Raw genomic sequence first — 24,091 nt, forward strand, 5'->3', positions numbered from 1 at the left:
CGAAACATCACAACCAATGTGCCCGCTTGCCGACTCGTCGCGTTTAACCGCAAGCGCCCACCCAACTCGTCGCACATGGCATCGGCGACTTGTGGGCTTCGCACTACGCGTTGCAATATCGACATTCAGCACTGCGAACTGTTGATAACCTTAAGTGTATGCCCTGGGACCTGCGAGATGCGGAACTATAGATCGCGGGATTACAGGGTCTGCGGGGTCGCTAATATGTAGGATGCAGGATGCGGGACTGCGATTTGCCTTGCTCCTTTGGTGTTTTTTTCCTTTGCTCGCTGGGCTTTCCAAGGGTAACCTTCAAATGCTTTAACTTCTGCTCCAAGAGTCCAATTTTGGACTTTCATATACCGATGGAAAACTCTTTCTGAGCACTAGGCAATGGAGAGGGTCTGATTAAACTCTGATAGCTTCTGTGGCTCAAAAATTATCATCAAACCTCATAGCTACGTGGAATTTGAAGCAACTAATGACTAATAAAGCAGTGAGTGACAACAGAACCCTTCTTCGTATCACTGTAATTAAAAACAAAGGTTGCCTTACTTCGAAACAGAGATATATGTATTTCACCATTCTTTCATATCACTGCGATGAAGACAGAGACTCCTCTACCCTAAAATTTTGATAGATGTAATTTCCTTCGTATCACTGTAATTCCTCACCGAGATATGTAGATGTATCGAGTTAACTTCTTTTCCTTTTGGAGTAAGATCACTTGCATACTTATAGTGTTTCATGTGTTACCTTTGAAGGTTGGCATAAGATCTTGGTTTGGGTCGACATATTCATATGAAGATTGTTTTGTTCATTTTAACTGATGGTGAGAGATAGTGACAGCGTCTTGGAGTATGAGTTCTCCTCATGTAACATAACCTTTGTAATTATATTCATAAATTCTAAAGACATCAAGAAAAAATCTTTGACCTACATAAAACACCTCTTGCTCATGAAACCCATGATGCAAGGAATACAATAACATTTGTTTCTTTATTATAAAATCATGATTATATTTTGTGGTGAAAAACCAAACCTAGTTACACTTTTCTTCAACAATGAATGTATGTGAAATATAAGTCTTCCATGTGTGAAGATTACCAACATTTAATAGAGTTTGTATACAACAATATCCATCACACATCATTAAGGATGAGCCATTTGAAGCTTTATATGATAGAAAATGCAACAGGCCAATAAGTTGGGACCATCCAATGGAGTGCTATTTGGAATGAAAATGCTCATTGAAGAATGTGTTGCCAAAATTAAGTAGAATGTGGACTCAAATTGAAATAGGAAAACAAGTTGTACCAAAAAAAAAACATAATTTACATAGTTCAATATTGGGAATCATGTTTTTCGAAGGTTGAAGCCACTGAAACGTTCTTTGAAGCTAGAAAGTTGTACCAAACTAACACCCAAATAAAATAAGAAAACAAGTTGTAAAAAAAACATAATTTACATAGTTCAATATTGGGAATCATGTCTTTCTAAAGTTGAAGCCAATGAAAAATTCTTTGAAGCTAGAAAGTTGAAGCCAATGAAAAATTCTTTGAAGCTAGAAAGTTGAAGCCAATGAAAAATTCTTTGGAGCTAGAAAGTTGAAACAAACTAACACCCAAATACCATTGGTCATTTAATGTCCTAAATAAAAATAGGTCCAACTGTATATAAACTCTTGCATTACACACTAACACAAAAGCACATACTATTTTTAACACCCAAATACCATTGGTCATTTAATGTCCTAAATAAAAATAGGTCCAACTGTATATAAACTCTTGCATTACACACTAACACAAAAGCACATACTATTTTTAATGATAATTTTCATGTGTGACATAGTAAACCACATACTTGACTGTATTGATTTTGAGGGAGCCAAATAGCCAAATAGACCATTCCAAACCAAGCCTTTATGCATTCTTAACAAAAAGGTAAACTGGTTTGGCACTTCGCAATCAGCGAAATACATATCCAACGAAAAGACTATAAGCTGCATGAAGCATGGAGAGTACCATGTTAAAATATCCATATTTGTTATAATTTTGAGGGACATTGAGATCAATGTTATTCGAAGTAGGGTCAAAATGTAATCCTGTGTTTTAAACCCCTATATTATGCATAATCAAACATATCGATTACATTCATGGATAATTTGGTTAAACATCAAGCCATAGATTTTTTGTTTGGTTGGAAATTGAACCATGTGATATATATGTAAGAAAATCGAGCCACGTGATATATGTGTAAGAATACTCATTAATGTGTGTGCATTGCAAACTAGTGCCAAGGAAGCCAAAGACAATGTCCTATCGGAGAATGATTAGACGTTTGTTTATAGTTTACAAGTTTTAACATGACAATGTCACCGTGATGTGAAAACATAAAAGTATGTTGGTATAAAAATATTTTATAGAAAGGTTTTCCTCCGAACAAATGATGGGGAAGCTACGATGTGATGAGGGTGAGCTATGGTGTGACAAGAGAGGGTGTTTCAATATAACTGTTCAAGTGTCGATGGATGAATTTCTTGCCCACAATTAATGTGCCTAGAGGAAAAGTATCCCAAAATATAAATCACCTAACATGTTTCCATGCATTCATTTGTCTTTCTCTATATATCACATTTTTGTGAATGAATTTCCTCTTCCATTTTTGTAAATGAATTTCCTCTTCCATTCATTCATTTGTCTTTCTCTATATATCACATTTTTGTGAATGAATTTCCTCTTCCATTTTTGTAAATGAATTTCCTCTTCCATTTTTGTAAACGAATTTCCTCTTCCATTCGTCTAGTTTTTTTTTGTCTTTGACTTTTTGTCTTTTAGAGCTCGAAGTGCTTTAGAAGGAAAAGAACTTTTGGGACCTAAAACCGGAGTCTTAATGACATAACAATGAAGTTAGGTGTTATGAGCAAAAGTCTAGGAGGAATGTTGTTGTTAATATGCCATCCGATGTTAAGTCTTAATCGTTGTGTACCATTATACAACTTAAATCTGTCCAACAAGGGGTATGATCTCTAGATTACTTGATGAACAGAGCAACATGAATATTGCTCTTGCTGGAAAAAGTTTAATTTGGGATCTGTGTCACAAAATTGAAAAAAGTTTAATTTGAGATGTGTCACAAAATTTTAATTTGGGATGTGTCACAAAATTTTAGGTAGCTAACGAGAGTTCCCCATACATAAGAAATATCACTATGAAATGGCCAAGCCAATGCAAGTGGTAGGAATTAAAATATTTTTACAGTGGCATTTGCAACATTGTCATATGAATATGCATCAATTCAACAAATGCCTAGATTAATGGTGTTCGTTGTTGTTTGCCTCAAATTACATGGCATTGTTAAGGTGTGCTTGTTGTTTGCCTCAAATTACATGGCATTGTTAAGGTGTGCTTTGAGAAGAAAAAATAGTAGACACACTTACCCTCATCGCTTCATATCTAGGATTGGGGTTACATTGTAGACACACTTACCCTCATCGCTTCATATCTCGGATTGGGGTTACATCTACAATGGATGCCTACAACATAAAGGTTACATCTATATTTTGTTGTATGTTGTGTTTTTGTGGTCATTTGCAATTCCTTAAGGGGTTTATTTTCTAGAAATGTTCATTTGCAAGTTATTTCTAAAATGTATGTACATATATTGTTTCAACAGTTGAAAATTCAGTTGGTGACTCACTAACAAAAGAACGCAATTCAATATGTTTTAACTTGCTGCTAAAATAATCACTTCTTTGTAGGATGAATGTTAGAATTACTCTTAAGCTAAAAAGAAATTGTTGTTGCATAACCAAGATAGTGTATGATTAAATATCATATGTAATTTGTGAGATGGTTATTGTGCTAATTTTGCTAGTGCACTCCACTAATAAGTATCCCATGTCATTGAAAAATGTAATAACTCCACTGATAAGTATCCCATGTCATTGAAAAATGTAATAACTCCACTGATAAGTATCCCATGTCATTGAAAAATGATCTTATTACAATGGTAAAATTCAGGAATAAATTGTAGCGTCAGACTTATTAAGTACCCATGCTTTCATCATGTCTCCCACTGTACAAGAGTCTTGCGAGTTTGTATTATCTTAAACCAAACATAGCTATTAATTTAATATCCTCGAGAAAATCTTGCCAAAGAGCTAGTGAAAGGCAATGCAATACTACTCTTTCACTAATATCAAGAGTAGGTAAAAGGTAAGAACATTTCACTAATATCAAGAGTAGGTAAAAGGTAAGCTATGTTCTTAGTAGACTTGTTTCAAGTTGTTTATGTGAGTTGAGTCATAATTATTGCCGTGGAAATTTACAAGCAGTTAGTTGTTTTTCTTCTGAAGCTCAAGTAGTGGAAGGCCATTACTATCATTGCCATTGAAAAGGTAATTAAGCATAATAAGTGTAAATAAAAAAAATCGACTTAACACAGATATGAAGGTCAACGAGTCCCAATTGACCTCCTACAAATAAACCTGACTCACCTAAGAAACAAACTTCACTCAACAGCTTGTGATAGTATCCAGAGTTTAAATTTCCATCCATGTTTACACACTTGTGGTTTTGTCATCAAAATACATATTAATCTTTTTTTAAACATTTTGATAAGCCTAACTTATCCATAGAAACAAACTTCAATCAGGTGATATCATCTCAAACCCAATAGCTAGTAATATTAACCATAGTTCAAATATTCACACTGCTGTACGCACATTTGGGTGATATCATGTCATACCTAATCGCGAATAATAGTTAACCACAGTTGAAATTTTCACTGCTATATGCACATTTTTTGTGACTTTTTTGGTCATAAAAGACACGTATTCGTTTTTTACAACATTTTCTTATGTGTGTAGTCCAAAAAGTTGGTATTCAAATATACATAGATTTGTAAAGCAAAATACATTTATAAAACTATTACATATTTAAAAACATCATCTATATACATGAAAAACTACTTTACATCAGTACTTGTAAATTGTGAAACAACTGAATCATATGTTTCTATCCAGCATGCACTAAAAACATTGTGCAGGTGTCCAGAAAACTACTTTACATTGTGGAACCAGATACATGGTGAAAAACATTGTGCAAGAATATAGCAAACTACTTTTGCATAAATAGTTATAAATTGTAAAAACAAATACATTGAGTTTCTAGCCTTGTATTTAGGATAGAACAACAAATTTTGACCTTAACAGTAGCTCAGCATGAAAAACGGACGATGAATGATGTTGTAAAAGCCCATAAAAGAAGCATTCAATCTGAAAGGCTAATACAGAACATCACGTCTTAGAAATAGAGACTAGAGAAAAGACAATCAAAAATCGTCCTAGAAGTATGGAACAAAGGAAAGGCGATCAGAAATTCTAGTGCCTTGAGACGTCAAAGTATGGACACAAACTATGTCGATCGTTTGAGTCCCAAGAATGATCTACAAACTTAAATTGTAATTGGATCTCCGAGGCATATCATAGGGACCCGATGTCACGTTTTTACAAATTATGATTGTAAATAAGGCATCAAATGTAGATATTTTGGGCAAGTGAAAACATTTTAAAGCAGGGCCATAACTCAACCCTATGTGCTAGAAACAAATGACCGCAGGTCATCACTACTATTAAGCTAGCATGCCCCTCGATTATTTTGCAATGATGAAAAAATGTTGTAAGTTTTTATTTTAGGTGTGTGATAGAAGCATTTTGCAGCATGATCAAGAATGCCCGATTGATGCAAAGACCATCACGAACCTCGTAAGGTTGTCACTTGGTCAATACTTCGTATAAGGTTATCTTAGTTTCAGCGTCCAAATATTTGATAAAGTTTAATTGTGCAGTTCTAAATATATGTTGGCCCTACTTCGAAGACATGGCAAGCATACTCAAGATGGTGGGAGACGTTGGTGGGTGCCTAGCTAAGTAAACCACAAATCCATCAAATTGGCTTGTTAGTCAAGGTAACCCCTCAACTTGGCTTGTTAGTCTGTTTTGTCAACCTACCCGTTATGCCAATTGACAGTTGTGTTTATAACGACAAGGTAAAAAATAACTAGATATGCACATATGGCAGACAGGAATTCCTGTGCCACTGTACCTTAATACATCTTCAATACTAGTATGAACAAATGCTTTCACTGCAATATCAATTTAACATTATTCAATAGATTCTTGCCAATAGACCACAGTGACTGTAATCATGGCTTGAATAGTGTAAAGTTTAGTAACATGCATCTTGACATTATATTCTTCAAATATCATATAAATCCTTCTACAACTTTATGAATAGCGCCAAAGCAGGGATGAATATATAATATGGAATATTGAGAAGAGATATATATTTCATCTAAAAGACCAATGTTGTGAACACGGCATCAGGATAAAATCGACAAAGGTCCAGAAAACCAAAAAATCATAAAATCGGGAAAATATCGGTAAAAATCGGCAAAATTAAGATACCATCAAAATATCAATAAAAATCAGCAAACATGGGCCAGGCCAAAAAATCGTGATTTCGAGACAAAATCGGAATGTTATCGAGATGTTCGCAACACTGTAAAAGACCAAAGATTTTAGAACAATCTTGCACACCGTGTTTGCCTATATTTGTAATGCAACAAGATGATCTACCAATTCATTATATAGATATTGGAAAGCCAGTTCTAGTACCTTCGAAATATGAATCTAATAAAAGAGCATCAAGAGATTGTTTGAATCTCTTATAAAAGAAAAAGGAGACTTGCATCTGTAAATCATAAGAATCTCTATACCAAATTCAAAAGAAGTCGTACTTCCCTCTCTCCAATGCAAGTCCATCAATCAAGCATAGGCAGGCCCTTCAAACTTGCGACTAGGAAACTAACCTATTGCAATAGCAACGCATTTATGCAACCAAATGCACACGAAATCAAGAAAATGATTAATAACAAAAGTTGTTCTTTTCTTTTTCCTCTACAAATGCGAAGCATTGGGTCTTCTAATTCATTGGTCAGTCTATTATACTTTATTTTAAACAATCTAGGTACTGCATGTATGGCAAGCAGATTAATGCTCAACATTTATTGTATCATGATTCAAAGACTAAATTCACTGGAAAACTGTAGCTTTATGTGAGATATCTTATGAATTCGGCAGCAGTGGCTATGGCTCCTCCTGTAATGGCGTCCTTTATCATCTTGTCTCTGCTGTAATGATTATCACTGAAAGACATGGCTGCTCCAGTCACAGCACCACTTATTAAAGCATTCTTCTGCATAAATCATAAAAGCAAATCTTAAGTTTATGCGCACAACTGAAAAATAGAACTTACAGTAAACACAAAAATGGATTGATTATACTTCTTACATACGAGAGATAAGTGTAACCAAAAAAGATCGCAGACAATGGCATTAACAGACTGCTCATAATAGCAAATAAAAGCCTTGCAATCTTCATTAGGCTCCACAGCGTCCAAAGGCATAACTCCAAAACCTATGGAAACTTTCTTAAGTTCGACTAGTGTTTAATTATAGTAACAGGTACCAACAAATCCACATAATGAGTACTTGGACCAAAAATTCACTACTACGCCAAAACCATGGTCTGCACAATTACACAAGAAATGACTACAAATTTTACCGAGACAATAAATCTTAGGATAGCCAACATGTGGGACATTTGTGCAGATGGTAGAACTTTAATTGGGGATTGTTCTAAAGAAGCTAAAATGTAGATCTTATAAAAAGGTATGTTGTTTGAATTGCATGTCAATCCATTGGCTATCACTGAATTTTGTGTGACTATTTGTTGAGTATGGTAACGCAGATATTACCCCACCTAGTAACAAGTGCCCAAGATCTGTTATACTAAGACCTGTTCCACAATGCATATCATTGGTTTCATCACGTAACTAGTCCTCGTGTGGGCCAAAGTGCAGAAAATTTTCAATTGGTTTTCTGCTACTGTCATTTGTCCAGGTGTTACATCAATGCAGTCACCTTCTGCACGATGTGTTTTGCTGCATCTTCTACTGTAGGCATAATCATTGCCACAAGGTCATTGTGAAGTCTTTGAAAATTCATAACCACACCATGTCTGTGAATGCCATTTCCACTTGTGCACATTAAAGATTTCACAAGAAAGTAATTTGGGATTGAATTTCACAATCAAAATCTTTTTGATTTAGATTTTATGAACTAGTAAATTCAACAAAAAAATAAAAGATTTAGATTTTATGAACTAGTAAATTCAACAAAAAATAAACTAAGGTTAACGAAGATGAATAAAGGCATGCCAAGCACATACGAAAAGTGGACACAGAGAGGCAAGAAAAAAATGAAACAAGTTAAGGAAAGACAAAAACGAAAAATGCAAAGACACTTGTATGCGGACACACTCCAATTCTTGCTGATAGCTTAGGTTTCCGTATCAACTGATATAGAACAAATCAATTACTGAAAGGCTAAATTCCATGGTCATGCCTCAGACACAACTAATTAAATTTACACCAGACAAAGATTAGCTCCTGCCTATTGTTTATAGAGCTTCACCATATGGTCTGTTTGCTACGTGTGATGTGTCTCTGCAAAACTTACTAAGCCTAACTGCTACAGGTTTGAACCTAGTCAAATGGAGTCAGTCTGACGTTGGTAGGATGAATAATAATTATTCAGGAAGTGAGTTTTCAACATTCTCACTTGACCATCTAAGCATGTGTAGCATAGCCTATGACACAACTTCCTAACCTGCATTCCCTTTTTACTTCCATTTCTCCATCCCATTCCCCCAGTATTCAACCTCACTAGATTCCCTTTGTTATTGAATTTAAATGTCCTTACCTGTGACTTCCCCAATTTTGTCAATTCCCCCAGTACTCACCCTCACCAGAGTCCCTTGCTATTGAGTTTTAAAGTCCTTACCTGTGACTTCTCCAATTTTGATAACCTAACTTATAGAATGTTTTGATTATTTTTAAAACACATGAACTTTTTGTGAGGGTTAGAGATTTGTTTAGCAAGAAGTGGGCCATGTCTAAAAGGCGCAGATTAGTCCGATGACAAAAGAACCAAAACCCAAATACTGCTTTTGTAAGACATGTTCCCTCCTGTAGGAGTGATGTTTAAACCCATACAGATGTGGTTAAACTCAGGTTAAACATTCCATTAGCAAGCAGCAAACCGAATCTAGATAATGAAGATTAGTCCAACTGATTCCAAAAGAAATGGAATCCGCAGATTGATTCTGTTAGGCATACTCCCTCCTCAAGGATTTATGTTTAAACCCCCCCCCCACCAGTATGTATTTAAACTTGGGTTGGAGATTCCTTTAAAACGGAAAACCATGTCAAGAGAATGAAGATTAGCCCAATGGATGCCAATAGACTTGAAATCCACAAATCATTTATGTGAGACATACAACCTCTAGGAGATATATCTAAACATCTGTAGATATGTGTTTAAACTTGGGTTGGATATATCTTTAGCAAAAAGTGAACCATGTGTAGAAAATAAAGATTAGTTCAACGGCTGCAAAAAGACCTGAATCCACATATTTCTTTCATAACACATGCTCCCACTAGGTGTTGAGTTTAAAAATTAAAACCCTGCAGGTGCACTTAAGTTATCAATTATATTTCAACTTTTCAAATGAAGAGAACTACTCATGTGTCTGCCATCAAATTAATTTCCAACAAGAATTTATTGCTGATTCATAACAAAAGCTGGGAAGTGCACAAGAGGCTTACGGGAGGGGGGATTTAAAGGATAACTGGAAACTGGAAAGATTAAGAGAAAATGGGGCAAGGAAAGAAAGAAGAAGGGGAAATGAGAAGCACAAGCCTGGGATAAAACTGAAGTAAACAGAAACAGACACAAGAAACAATTGTAGTGTCCTACTTTGGAATGATATGCATCAACTGGGATAAACTTTATTGTAGCTCAAAATGTTAACATTTTAATTCCTTCCTGAAAATAATTATCAGTGTCGCAAACATCCCGATTTTATCCTGATTTTGCGATTTTTTAGCCGAGCCGATATTTGCCGATTTTTTCCAATATTTTGGTGGTATCTTAATTTTGCCGATGTTTGCCAACTTTACCGATATTTTCGCGATTGACCCTTGCTGATTTTATACCAATGCTGATACTTGCAATATTGATAATTATCTTAAATTGTAATTTTTTAGATACTACTTTTTGTCACGTTCAAAGCTACTACTCAAAAGAAAGAACAAAATCAATGGAAAAGAAAGAGAATTTAGAAGAACCATAGTAGTAAATTGTAAGCACAATGAAATGGAAGACGAGGATAGAAATAGGTGACTATTTGCCCATGAAATAATATATGATGCATTTATCAATAAATTTTACAAAAGTTTGACAAAGATAAAAATAGCTGAGAAAGATGGAAACAGTACCCAGTCACGCCTGCCACGAATCCTTTCTACTCCATATTCTACTCCAGTATATACACCAGCTACAGCACCTGCAAGGAGTTTGAATAAAACAAAGGTTTTCAGCATATACATCAGTAATCAAAATGTGAATGACAATAAAAAATAGCACACATTCCCAAGAGAAATTTGGCACTATCTATATTACCTGTGCCTTCATAACTGAAATAACGCAAAATTTCATATATCAGCTAATGGGGCTTAATATTTTTATTATCACGCTCAAGAATCACAGAACATCTAGGAAGTTCCAAATATACTACTCACCCCACATGAACCCCTCCTTTCCCATCTTTTTAAGCTGCATTATTTCAAACAAAGTATTAGACAAACAGACTGAAGTTTGAAATTTTCTAGCCATGTTCATGTATGACACTGCAAACAGGAAGATGCAATTTTATAACAAAAGATTTTTTTATCAAGTATCTTGATGAAATATAAAATGAGGAAAGGAATGATAACAAAAAACTAATAAATAGCATCTCTCTTATAAGCAGAGTAAAAACCCGACATCGTCAACCTTGTTTACAAAGAGATTTTGAATATAATTATCCGTTCATCCATAGCATAGACATTCACATCTTTTAAGTTCTTTCTACCGCACATCCCAATTTTTATCAAGTTGGAAGGTGTTGTCACTAAAGAAGGAAAACCTTTAAGAGGGTACTATTTGGAGACTTGTTAATATTAGCATCTTGAAAGCCAGGGCCTCAATGTCTTACAGCTTTGAGAATTCAATTAATGGTTTTCAACTTTTCATAGAGTAACACCCTTGAGAAAGCCCTCCCAATTACTGGTGCTAAACTATCCAAACCCTTACAATAACAATTCTATTTAGAAGCCTTGATTTCTTTATTCACTTGACAAACATGGGCTTGTGCACTATACCATGTACGATTGCAGCACTTTGCTGCTTGATTCTCCCGAAGAGCTTGGAAGAGCACTGAGTAGCAAATTGCAATAGAAAGGAGAACATTGGCACCATACAAGTTGTTATTGCCACATTCAATTTGATGATCAATACTAAATAGAGCTCAGTTTTGCATCCAATGTCTTTACAGTGTTGATGACCTCCTTTACATTATCGTCCCCTTTTATGGAGTTCATTTAAATTATTTATTTCAAATCAGCAATTAAAGCTAAGGAATTTGTTGGGCTGAAGGTGTTAAAATATGTTAAAAATTTATGACGAGCATCTTAACCAAGTTACCTCATTTAAATTTCTTTGAAAGTAGAAAAATATCCAGAGGATCGCTCATTCAAAATTTACTTTGCTCACAAAATGTTGCAGAGAAACCCTGAATCGGCTTGACCAGGAGTTTCCAAATTATACCAAGAATATTTTATCAAAACATTAAATCATATTCCTTCATCAAATAATTAGTTTTCAAGCAAACAAAAAATTGAAAAAAAATTGAACAGATATTGAATGGACATTTTTTATGAATATATTCCTTTATCAAATAATTACTTTTCAAGCAAACAAAGAATTGAATAGATATTGAATGGACATTTTTTATGAATCATTGATCCAAATGGATCTGGATAGAACAAAACATAGTAGGCCAATGTTGATTGAACCATGGTAATTGATCTTCCTTTGGAATACTGGCCTCTTTTTTCCAATTCTGTTGACCCAGAGAAGTTAAAGCCGCATGGAGGAAAAGAATCACTAGATAAATCAACCCCAAATGGAACACAAGCTAGCTAGGGAACAGACAGGGTTGGGCTGTCTGGAAGCATCCCAGCTGAAACAGGATTTGATCATCAAACCTCAAATGAAATGGATTTATTTCCATGCAATATGGCATTTATGGAAGCTTTGTTTCCATGCTTATTTTCATTGTTGGTTCACTCTATAAACATTTCAACAAATTCAAGAGATCTATGCAAAAGTTGACGATTCATTGATCATTTCATGTGGTTGGATTTTGCCCTTCCAGTATCCAATATAGAAATCATACCAGAAATAGCTTCATGTAATAGAAGGACCTAAACAAACTACTTGGAACGGTAAGCCTGCTGAGGAGAGCAAACTACATCTCAGACAAAGGAGTAAACAAAAGACAAAGAAGCAACACATGAAATAGGGCACCAAAATAAAAGCCAAAAGATGCAATCAGATTGATGATTCCTGAGTTATGAACTCCTAGAGGTGAAGGTAGTAGCAAAATCAACTAAAAACAACCCCTACAATAAATAGAGGGGATCATAAACCATACTAACAGAAATAGTATAATTCTATAAAGAGAAGAAAGAAAGAAAGAAATTATAGTAATGTCCAGAAATGACCAAAATAAGATCCAAGGAACTAGAAAGTACATTGTATAACAACAGCAATGAGGAAGAGCCTAGAGCATCTTCAAAAACAAGAAATATTACTCATTTACCTATTACAGGATGTACCCTAGACAACATAGAGATAAAAAGTAAACCAAGAAGCAGTCTAGTGGCAGGGAAGTCAACAAGCTCATTCCTGGCAAAACCCTAGCCAGTATTCAAACGTTCAACACAACAAAGGTGTCAACATGTATCAATGTGAAAGAGCCAATGATAACCCTAATAGGTTAATAATGCCCTTTCAAGAGTGACCTGGGCTAAGAGATTTTGTAGAACACTTCCAGGGGGGGCATTGGGAATACTTTGTAGTGGCATCCAAGACCGACAAGTCTCTCAAGGATGAAAAATGTGTAACTGCACACAAGGAATAAGTTGGGAAGAAGGAATGTTAGTTGTCCCTCTACAATGGGGGCAAGAACCAATAAGTTGGAGGTGGCCTCATAGTTGAGACCACCCACAGTGGGAAGCACTGACTCATGGATCTACCATTATAGCTAAGTCTATCACAAAAATATATATTAGGTGCTTGACACCTCCAATGAATCAGATGAGGTGATCAATCTTGTAGATTTAGAAAGTGATTGCAAGAACTATTGTTTAAAAGAGATATCCTCGTTGAAGATATAAGGTCAAACACCTCTAGTCTAGATATTGAAAGGTGATAGCAAGCACCCTTTGTAATCCCTATATAGGAAATGAAATCTTCCCCAGATCTCAAAGTAGATAGATCACCTAACTAACAATGAAGTGTTGCTTGGTCTCTATCTCTTAAAAGGAGCAAGCTCAACAAATCTTGCCCTCATATAGTGTATGGTGATCACTCTAGACTCCCACCCATAATTGGGGAGGCACCTTTAGCTGGAAAGGGGTGATCCTAAGGCCATGTGACCAATATTGCCATAAACAATCAAGACAATCTACAAGAAGTGCTAAAGATCAAAAGCCATCTTAAGGTTGAGAAGTTGCAAGGAGAAACCTCAGTGGTTTAGAAGAACTATTGATAAATATCCTCCCCAATAACCCTATTTTCCTTTCAAACTGAGAGAATGTGATAAGGCACTTATAAAGAGGATATGTAATGGGGAAGTTGATCAATGGAGAATGCTAACAAAATAAGAGAGAGTGCACTATTCAATAAGAGAAAAGAGATGTACAAAACTCATGCATCTCATGAGAGAGACAAATACTCAAACCAAACTAGCACTAGCATTATCTAAAGAATAAATCTAATTGACTTTTCATCCCTTAACTTTATTTTGTTAATGTGACATATGACTTTATGACACGGGCCCTAAGACACTTTGTTATATAGTTCTAGCACCTGGTAAATACAACAATATGACCATCAGACTACACTAACTCACCATCCCTTAAGTCATATCAAAACTAAACATTTGTGGCAAAATATTACAAACTTATCTAAGCTGAGTATATTGAAGATGTATGCACCCTACCCATGAAATGTAGTAATGATGCAATTCCAACCATTAGATGAGACGATGATGAATATCAACACATTAAAATCCCATTTTGTTGTCCATAACTTTACGGGCTAAAGTACTTTACTAGCATAACACATCCTTTTCATTTGAACTCCAAAACTCATGATTTGGCCCAACTATAAAGTGAGATAATGTTAACGACATGACATGTAAATAATGTAATCGATAGAAGATATGCCAAGTCACCAGCTACCTATCTAACCATTAACTCATTATCAAATTGATGTCAATGTTGGCTGAAAATATTAACCCAGCTAACACAACTACAGAAATAGAACAAGCAAGACAAGAAACAAGAACTTCATGGAAAATGGTTTAAGCGATATTTAACAAATGTATGCATCTCATGATGTCAATATATAGTACACGTATTTAAATACCTCTAGATCTAGAGCTCAATAACAATTCATTAGTGGATAATGACAACACCTCATCACTAGATAAGAATGACAACAAATAAGAAGGTTATCTTGGATTTTGTGACTGTCTAGGGACTCGCAATCTAACATCCCCCCTCCAATCATAAGTCTAAATATTTATACCAGTAAGGCAACATGAACTAGTTATCACCTTTAATCTTCATAGTTCAATTTGAACTTCTAAACTGATCTTTGATGAAGAGATGACTAAAAACCACCAATATGAATGTTGAATGGTTCCTCTAAAATGAACCTTGAAAGAAAGTACAGTTTTTGGAATTGAAAAACTGCCATGTTTAAACATTACCTGATAGTTTGTGAACAAATAGGATCATTGTTTTGCTATCAATGAACAAATAGGATCACTAAATTTCTCTCTGAATTTAGACAAAATTAAGTGTTGAACAACATCCCAATGAATAATAGAAGAGTAATGAGAGAATCCTAGATTCCATGCTAGATCTTCCAAAATATGTTGATTTGATGAGAATGATTGATTGAATTGTAAATCCCCTGTTGAGGATACCAATTGCCATGTTGAAATTCCAAAATTTTGATTGATAGGATGTCTACACTTACTCCATATTAAGAAATAGAACACGAGAAATGGAGGACAACACAAGATATTGGCAATATGAGAGGAGAGATCATGCACGAATCTCAACACAATCCCAATAGTACAGAGGTCGATCTCAATCACAAACTTGCAAGGTTGACATAACTAAAAGCAATGAGAGAACAATACCCAGGTGTTGCGGTTGGTGTTTCTAGATATTTGTGTTACAACAAGGCAATTGTACAGATTATATCTTGAAATGATGTTGATCCAAATTGCTTGAAATTAGGCTGGGAAAAAAATATATATATATATATAAAAACACATCCAGATATTTAAAATAGATATTTGGCATATATCTTTGAAAGGAGCTTTTTTTGCCACAAATCTAAGTGTGGAGGTTGAGGCTACAACATATCAGGGCAATGGGCATGCTAGATCTAATGTCAGTAGCATAAGCCAACAATGGCACACTTCGAGACCACAAGGGTTTTCAACCCACATATATATCTTTATTTCAACATAAATGTTTAGCACTAAAAACAAAAAAAAATGTGAAGAGACTTGCATGACCTTGCTTGCCTCAATGTTGTTCTAGTATGCACCCACTACTCTTCTTTTACGACATACTTATCTTAACACAATCATCTCACACTATTGGCTACTTATATTGAACTTCTCATGGATGACTACGATGAAGGAGTCACCATTCCTCAGCTTCCATGAAAGTACCATGCTGCTATCATGACTTTCAAGACCTCTAATACAATGTTATCAGATAGAACAAGCAAGACAAAAAAAAAAGAACTTGCCAAAAGAGGCTTTAATCCATATTCAACACATATATCCATCACATAATGTCAATATATACAACATGTACTTGGCCACCTCTAGATCTAGATCTCATTGACAACTCATTAGTGGACAATGATAGATAGAATAACAACTCATAAAAAGGTGATCCTTGACTTTGTGATTGTCTAGGGACTCATAGTCTAACATACCTTAGCATGTAAAGAGCTAGATCCACATGATTGTTCTCACATGGCTTGTAAACCTTGTGGCTACTTTTCACAGTAGCAACTCTTTACATCCATCCACCAATCAAATCATATCAATATGGCAGCACTAACCGAGATATGTCCAACTTTGTTGCAAGAGCAATGCTTTCTTCCAATCATATTTTCTTCTACTTTTCCATCAAATCGAGCTTCACAAGAGGTTAAAGCAACAAGCAATCCACAACATTCCCTATTTACCTTTTGTTTTGAACTTCCGCTTATGCCCTCAACAATAGGCTATGAAAGAACTTCCACCACATGTGCAATCCATCGCTTCCCTTCTATATCATATTAATCAACACCATCCACACTTCTACTAAAGCATTTTCACAATCCCCTACCTCCATGCAACCTACAAATTATCACATGATGATTGCCTATCATCTTACACATGTACTCCTTGCACACCAACTAATTTTCTAGCTACAAATCATCAACCATCATGCATTTCAAAGTATCAAAACCTTATTTGAATCCAATTTCTCATCTATTCTTGCATCCCTACTTGAAACTTGGTTTTGTTCAAGGATCCAAAATCCTATATCTTTGCTTGGTCAAAATTTCCAACAAAAAATCTATGTTACCAAATCCGTCATGCCTAATGGTTGGATCCACGGATCCCCGGATCAGAGATGGATTCGGTTCCGAATCCGCAGAGATCCGCCTAGCTTCTTTCTGAGGATAAAAAACCGTCAACGTAATGCACAAATATGTGGTAAATGCCAACACAAAATTCCAAAACCGAAAATCCAATTGTCCATTCACAAGTCAATGAACAAATCAACGTCCGCTAAAATAATGAATCACTGAATCAGTGTCTGCGAAAATAATGAATCAGTGTCAATGAATTAATGAATCAACGTCAATGAATTAATGAATCAACGTCTACCAAAATAATCTAGGGAGTTGGCCGCCGTAATTTATTATTTTTATGACCATATTATAAGCTTTAAATTATAAACTTTAATGCAGTGACGTGAACATTATAATCTACCCATTTTTATTTGGATATTTTAAAGTTTAAAAAGTAACTTTTTATTTAGATATTTTAAAGTTTAAAAAGTAACTTTTTATTTTAATCAATTTTAAAGTTTCTTTTCAAGTTTAAAAAGTAAGTTTTCTAAAATAACTTAATAATTTGTTTAATATAAATATTATAACTAATAGCTAATGTTTAAATATTTATAAATGATACATTAATCGTAAAATAATTAAATTAATAATTATTTTTGAAGTATTATATTCAAGTTATATGTTTAAAAACTCACATATGGTTTTCATTTTTATATAAATTTAATTAATATTTATAAATGATATATTAAGTCTGGAATTATTTATATAATAATTATTTATTAGATGTAAAAATTATATATTAAAAAATGGGCATATGTTTTTATTTTTATATTTATATCAATTTATTTTTTATTTTTATGTCTATATAAATTTAAATTTTAAAAATTATAAAATATTTTATATTTGCGTGTACTTGTCATTTCCTTACCGTTTCCGAATCTTGGTTTTTCAAAAAACTGGCGGATCCATATCTGGATCCGGATCCGAATCCTGGTAACTTAGCAAGAAAACAACTCACTACCTTGAGCATTACTCTTGTTTTCCCCCAAAAGCTCATTATAAGCAATAAAAAAAATATTTTGAAGTGATTAACCTTTGGCTTCCTTTCTGACCATGCATCCTTAGGTGCAAATCCTATCACTTCTCTAAAGGAACTCTTTTCAACAAATAAATTGTTATACGCATTGCTCTTGCCTAGTATTTATCTAGAAGTAACATTCCTAATAGCATACTCTTCATCATCCCCCTTCCCTAGAGACCTCAAAAACAATGCCAAACCAAATCCCTTAACAAGCGAGCAAAAAAGATCACCTAGACATTACCAACAAGTTACTTCTTCCATGCAGCAATGCACTGTGCAGCCCAGAACTACCCCCAACTCTTCCTTAGAACACCATTCTATCATGAGTTTTGTTCATTTGACCACAAATCTTAGGAGAAATAGATCTATTGGACCATGATCTTGTTCCTTAATCCTTTCCCTTTGTAAATATCCCTCCCATTGCAATGACCTACACTTGGAGTCAAGGATTTTCCATCTTTTACCATTGATCTCAAGCTTGGATTTACTTTATTACTCTTTATAAATTTATATATAAGACATTTTTGTACTCCTACTTTGTATTGACATCATTGTACCCGTTGACCACTGAAGTGGCACTTGATGATTATATGAAGACTCCATGCCCAAGGATGATCCAAAGGACACTTGTACCATCAGATATCATCAGTCAACAAGAACTTTTAAACTCTACTTCTATTTTCTCATTATCTTTAACAGGCCTAGGATGTTGGGATTCAATCAGCAAACGAGTACACTTTGGAATGTTTTTTTTATTTAGTTAATTATCCCTTCTTTTTCAAAGGCAGATAATTTTCTGAGTTTTTTCTCTCACTTTTTACCCTAAAGTCGAGGTGACAGTTTGAAAGTTGAGCCCCTAACACGTCTTAGTGTCTAGAGTCTATGTATATTACCATACTACATCACACAAAAAATTTGTGGAATTTGGTTAGGTATATGTAGTCATTTTTTAATTTTTTAGATTTTCCGCACTACGGAAATTCCTAATAAAATTGCATTTGTAATGTAATAAGTGATGCCTGGAGAAGTTGTATGGGGTATGCGTAATAAAATTTGCACCTCCCAACCTCAACTTTCTACTATGACACACTTTGAGGGGTTAAAAAAGTGTTTTGAACCCTCAAAACCCATTTTTCTTAAGTTTATTGGGAAATCTGGCAATTAATTAGGCCAGAAATTAAATAAATGGAAAAAAATAAATATCCACACATGCTAAATGTTGTGGAAATAAGGTGGAAAATTATGGAGGAGTTAAAGTGAAGTCCCAAGGTGAGATGGACTCCTAAAATCAAGGAAATGACATGTGCTCAAATAAAATCGAATTTATTGCATTAAATTAGAAAGTTGCTTACTTGGAAATCGAATTATGAAGTTAATGCACATTTGGGAGGGGATTTGTGAGAATATTTGGTGGATATTTTTGTGGGAAATTGTCCCCACATGGATTACCACCCACTACACTTGTCATTCCATCATAAAATTCGAATTTGGCACATAAGGGAAGAAGAAAATGATGTCCATTTGCCATAATTCGATTTTTACACTTGGCACTGGAGCTTTATTCAACAAATTCAAATTTCTCTTTGGAATTGTCACCTCATGCCACTTGTTTAATCTCTCTACCTTGGGATTGGCTCCAATGCCATTTGTCATTGTCATTCTTCATTGGGATTTGCTCCCAACTCTCTATATAATAGAGCCATGGGCTCTCATATTGTAATGATGTTATGAGTTATTGTGCTTGGGAAAGCTCTGCTCTTATGTACACTTGTTCTCAATTGCAATAAAAGACTTTGGGGTTCATTCATGAGTTGTTCTTCTTTTGGAGTATGATGATTGACTCACTATTGGTATAATTTTCTTTGCTCATGCTTTGATTTATTTTATTTCCATATGTTCTTGTAGATTTGTTAATGTAAAGCTATCTTGCATTGGCAATTGATTTAGGAGTATGATTTAGGTGTGGAAATCTCTAATTATTTTCCAATAGATTTCTAAAGTTTTCTTATCATTGCTTATTTGCTAAATCTATATGGGACTAATATTTGATTGAATTTTTGTAGAGGAAAAGCTTGTTGGGATTCAAATATCAAGCATGAAGGAAAGTCTTTGGAAAGACCAACCCACTCTTGACACATTCTCCAAAGATCTCTCATTGATTCTTTGAATTTCCATGGTTTTATCTTATAAAGTGGTTTCTTGCCGAGATTTTCTTGGACATAGTGTGTGTACAAACAAATACTTCTAAATTTAAATCTATTTTCAAAAATTGTGCTTTCATTGATTCATTTAGCTATTTAAGAGCATTTTCCAAGCTAGGCAAGTGATGGAGTTCAAACTTCACTCCCATCACTTGATTTGGTTTTGCACATTATTTTGTATCATACTTGTTCATTTTATATGTGTTCTACCATCACTTGATTTGGTTTTGCACATTATTTTGTATCATACTTGTTCATTTTATATGTGTTCTACACTAATTTTGTCTTGGTTTTGCAACCCATAGTTGGAGTTTTGTTGACAACAAGTGCCTTGAGGAACGACCATTGAAAACTTTACCTTTCTTGTAGGACCTCTCAAGCACCCAAAATCTATTCTAAAGAGGTTGTGGATAACTAGAAGGAGCTACAAAGAATGTTAGACCGTTTTCCAAGCTAGGCAAGTGATGGAGTTCAAACTTCACTCCCATCACTTGATTTGGTTTTGCACATTATTTTGTATCATACTTGTTCATTTTATATGTGTTCTACCATCACTTGATTTGGTTTTGCACATTATTTTGTATCATACTTGTTCATTTTATATGTGTTCTACCATCACTTGATTTGGTTTTGCACATTATTTTGTATCATACTTGTTCATTTTATATGTGTTCTACACTAATTTTGTCTTGGTTTTGCAACCCATAGTTGGAGTGTTGTTGACAACAAGTGCCTTGAGGAATGACCATTGAAAATTTTACCTTTCTTGTAGGATCTCTCAAGCACCCAAAATCTATTCTAAAGAGGTCAGGACACTAGAAGCAGCTACAAAGAATGTTAGACCGTGGGCCTTTGGGATTTTGTCTTGGTTTTGCAACCCATAGTTGGAGTGTTGTTGACAACAAGTGCCTTGAGGAATGACCATTGAAAATTTTACCTTTCTTGTAGGATCTCTCAAGCACCCAAAATCTATTCTAAAGAGGTCAGGACACTAGAAGCAGCTACAAAGAATGTTAGACCGTGGGCCTTTGGGAGCTTGTAATTTTCTGATTTTAGAAGGACTTCATTGCCCTTTGAGGTTGCCATAGTTTGGAAGGATATTCTAACTATTTCTAGCTCTCATCTTGTACAAATCTCCATCATCTTTTGGGCAGCCCTTTAAGAGGCTTTTACACCATTGTAATATCTTAATGTAGAATCTCTTTTTTTGTGGGAGCTTGAGTTTACCCAAGGCATACTTTCTCCTTATTTAGAAGGAGGATTTTGTGTGGGTGGATTAATTTTGGCATCTCATCTTTTCTAACTTTCATTTTTAACTCATTTTGCATGCTCTAAAATTAACACAACCTCACCATCACATTTCAATTTCTAAGTTAAATTTTGCTAAAAGTTTCATTTGATGCTTTTCCTTTCATTCCTTTTGCTTTGAAGTATAAGTTGATATTTTGCTTTAGAGCAACTCATTTCTTACATGCAAGTATGTCAATTTGTGTATCAAGTTTAACTTAGTTGTTTAACATTTGCTCTCTTTACAATTTGTCTCACTATAGGCTCATTTGTGGTTTTTCTCATTTACTTTCAAAGCATAATTTACAAGCAAGCATTTACTTTTTAACTTCATCTCATTTTCAATTGTTATAAGTTTATGGTTTGTGACATTTACTTGGAGCAATTTACAATTCCATTTATTTATGAAGCTTATGTTTACATGTCTTGTACAACTTTGAGAGAAATTTTTCAAGTTACATCATTGTGAGCATTTCCATCTACTTGAGGCAATTTCCCTTTTTTGCAAAGCAAACTTACTTGCATCACTTTAATTCACTTACAAGCTAATTTCCTTTTTTCAATTGAAATTACATTTGCAATTTACTTTGAACGTTATCTCATTTCGAATATTTTGAAGCATTGCAAATTTCCTTGGGAAAACTTACTTGCATATCATTTACAAATTCTAGCATAGTTTACATTTTAACGCAATTAACCTCCAAGCATAAACTTGGTTGATAGAGAGTATAGGGAAAAAGACTTTCTTGGAAAGTTCTTCCATCTGGTACGAAGTAAGGTAAAAGTGGTTTGACCCTGCAATTATGAAGGTGGCTTGTCCCCTTGTAGGAATGAAGTCAAACACTGGCTCTTAAGACTCAGGGGACAGGTATCGTTCATGACACCTTCATGTCCTCGCCCCCTCTTTCTTACAGTGACCCCAATTTTTACCCTTTGGTAAGAGCTCAAGAGGACTGCTCATTTAGATTAAGCATTTTAGATTAAAAATAACCAAGACTAATTGCATTCAAATCTAGTATATGTGCATATCATGCTAGTACATCTTATGATTTCACTTGTACTTGCCCATTTTACTTGTCGTTATTGAATATTTTATGTTAGCAAACATTGTTTCATTTTCCTTTTGCAAGTAGAACACTATTTGCTTTTCTTTTTGCAAGATATATCTATTATCTATATACTTTGATTTAGGCATTGATTATATTTTGAAAGCATTTTATATTTTGTATCAATTATCGTGCTAACATCTTTGTCTCCATTTCAAGATTGCTTTGATTTCTTTTTTGGAAGCATTCTACTTTTGTTTAGAGCAAATGTATCTTTCATTCCTGTTGAGCAATTTATCGTAAGGCACTGGTTTTATGGTTTTATTATGTTAATGATTTTTATTGCTCATATCATATTTGGCTCATAATTCTTAAAAGTAATCCACTTTCAGTTTAACATCTCTCCTAGAACCTCACATTTCTTTCATTTTAGTTTTCTATATTAGAGACCACCCCCCATAGCTAACCTAGGAGATAACTTAAACGGAGAGAGGGCATTTAATGTGACAGCCCCTTCTCTTAGTTCCCTGCCCCCAACCACACCTTGTGGGGTTGAAGGCTTTTCTCACTGACTTGTAGGTAGGTATAGGCGGCAGGGTCAATTGGCAAAAATATTGCTTTGATGTCTTACTTCTCATCTCTTATTGTCTAGTGTGTATTTTTGTGATTCAATGTGACAGCCCCTTCTCTTAGTTCCCTGCCACCAACCACACCTTGTGGGGTTGAAGGCTTTTCTCACTAACTTGTAGGTAGGTATAGGCGACAGGGTCAATTGGCAAAAATATTGCTTTGATGTCTTACTTCTCATCTCTTATTGTCTAGTGTGTATTTTTGTGAATAAGATCACTCTAAACAACGGTTCCCAATGTTTTTCAGAATGATCTAGTTTTAGATGACTCACCAATCCCAACAATCACTCTGTGAATTTACAACCACACCTTGTGGGGTTGAAGGCTTTTCTCACTGACTTGTAGGTAGGTATAGGCGGCAGGGTCAATTGGCAAAAATATTGCTTCGATGTCTTACTTCTCATCTCTTATTGTCTAATGTGTATTTTTGTGATTTAATGTAACAGCCCCTTCTCTTAGTTCCCTGCCACCAACCACACCTTGTGGGGTTGAAGGCTTTTCTCACTAACTTGTAGGTAGGCAAGGTCAATTGGCAAAAATATTGCTTTGATGTCTTACTTCTCATCTCTTATTGTCTAGTGTGTATTTTTGTGAATAAGATCACTCTAAACAACGGTTCCCAATGTTTTTCAAAATGATCTAATTTTAGATGACTCACCAATCCCAACAATCACTCTATTGAATTTATGTTGTCTTGTAGTTGATCACTTCAATTTTCATTATCTGAACCATCTTGTTGACTACACATATCAAATTCTAATGTCACTAACCCAAGCATATTGTTGTTATTTGCACACTCACTGTGTCTACTTGATGTAAAATACAAAATTCCAAATTTGTCTCTCAACATTGTCCTAAGATCTTGAACACCTATTACTAAAATTCTTCCTTCCAACAAAAAATAAATTTTAACTCAAAAGCTGATTGCACCTAGCACATGTTATAGCCTAATAGAAC

The 24,091-nt window shown here is 34.6% G+C and overlaps 1 protein-coding gene across 1 annotated transcript in view; it reads right to left on the reverse strand.

The window, feature by feature from the left end:
- Positions 1–6,906: 6,906 nt before the first annotated feature.
- The window catches only part of LOC149152735 (outer envelope pore protein 16, chloroplastic-like), a 29,965-nt gene continuing 12,780 nt past the window's right edge, over positions 6,907–24,091 (reverse strand). Inside the window, exons 5-7 of the mRNA XM_089441509.1 lie at positions 10,707–10,740; positions 10,404–10,471; positions 6,907–7,259 (exon numbers count right to left, since the gene is read on the reverse strand). Of these exons, the coding sequence (XP_089297635.1) occupies positions 7,116–7,259; positions 10,404–10,471; positions 10,707–10,740 (246 nt within the window). The 3' untranslated portion in view covers positions 6,907–7,115. The remainder of the gene's footprint in view (positions 7,260–10,403; positions 10,472–10,706; positions 10,741–24,091) is intronic.

This window comes from Pinus tabuliformis, chromosome 9 (genome assembly GCF_031772625.1).
Source record: "Pinus tabuliformis cultivar Carrire ecotype Pingquan chromosome 9, CPIR1, whole genome shotgun sequence".
NCBI lineage: Eukaryota > Viridiplantae > Streptophyta > Pinopsida > Pinales > Pinaceae > Pinus > Pinus tabuliformis.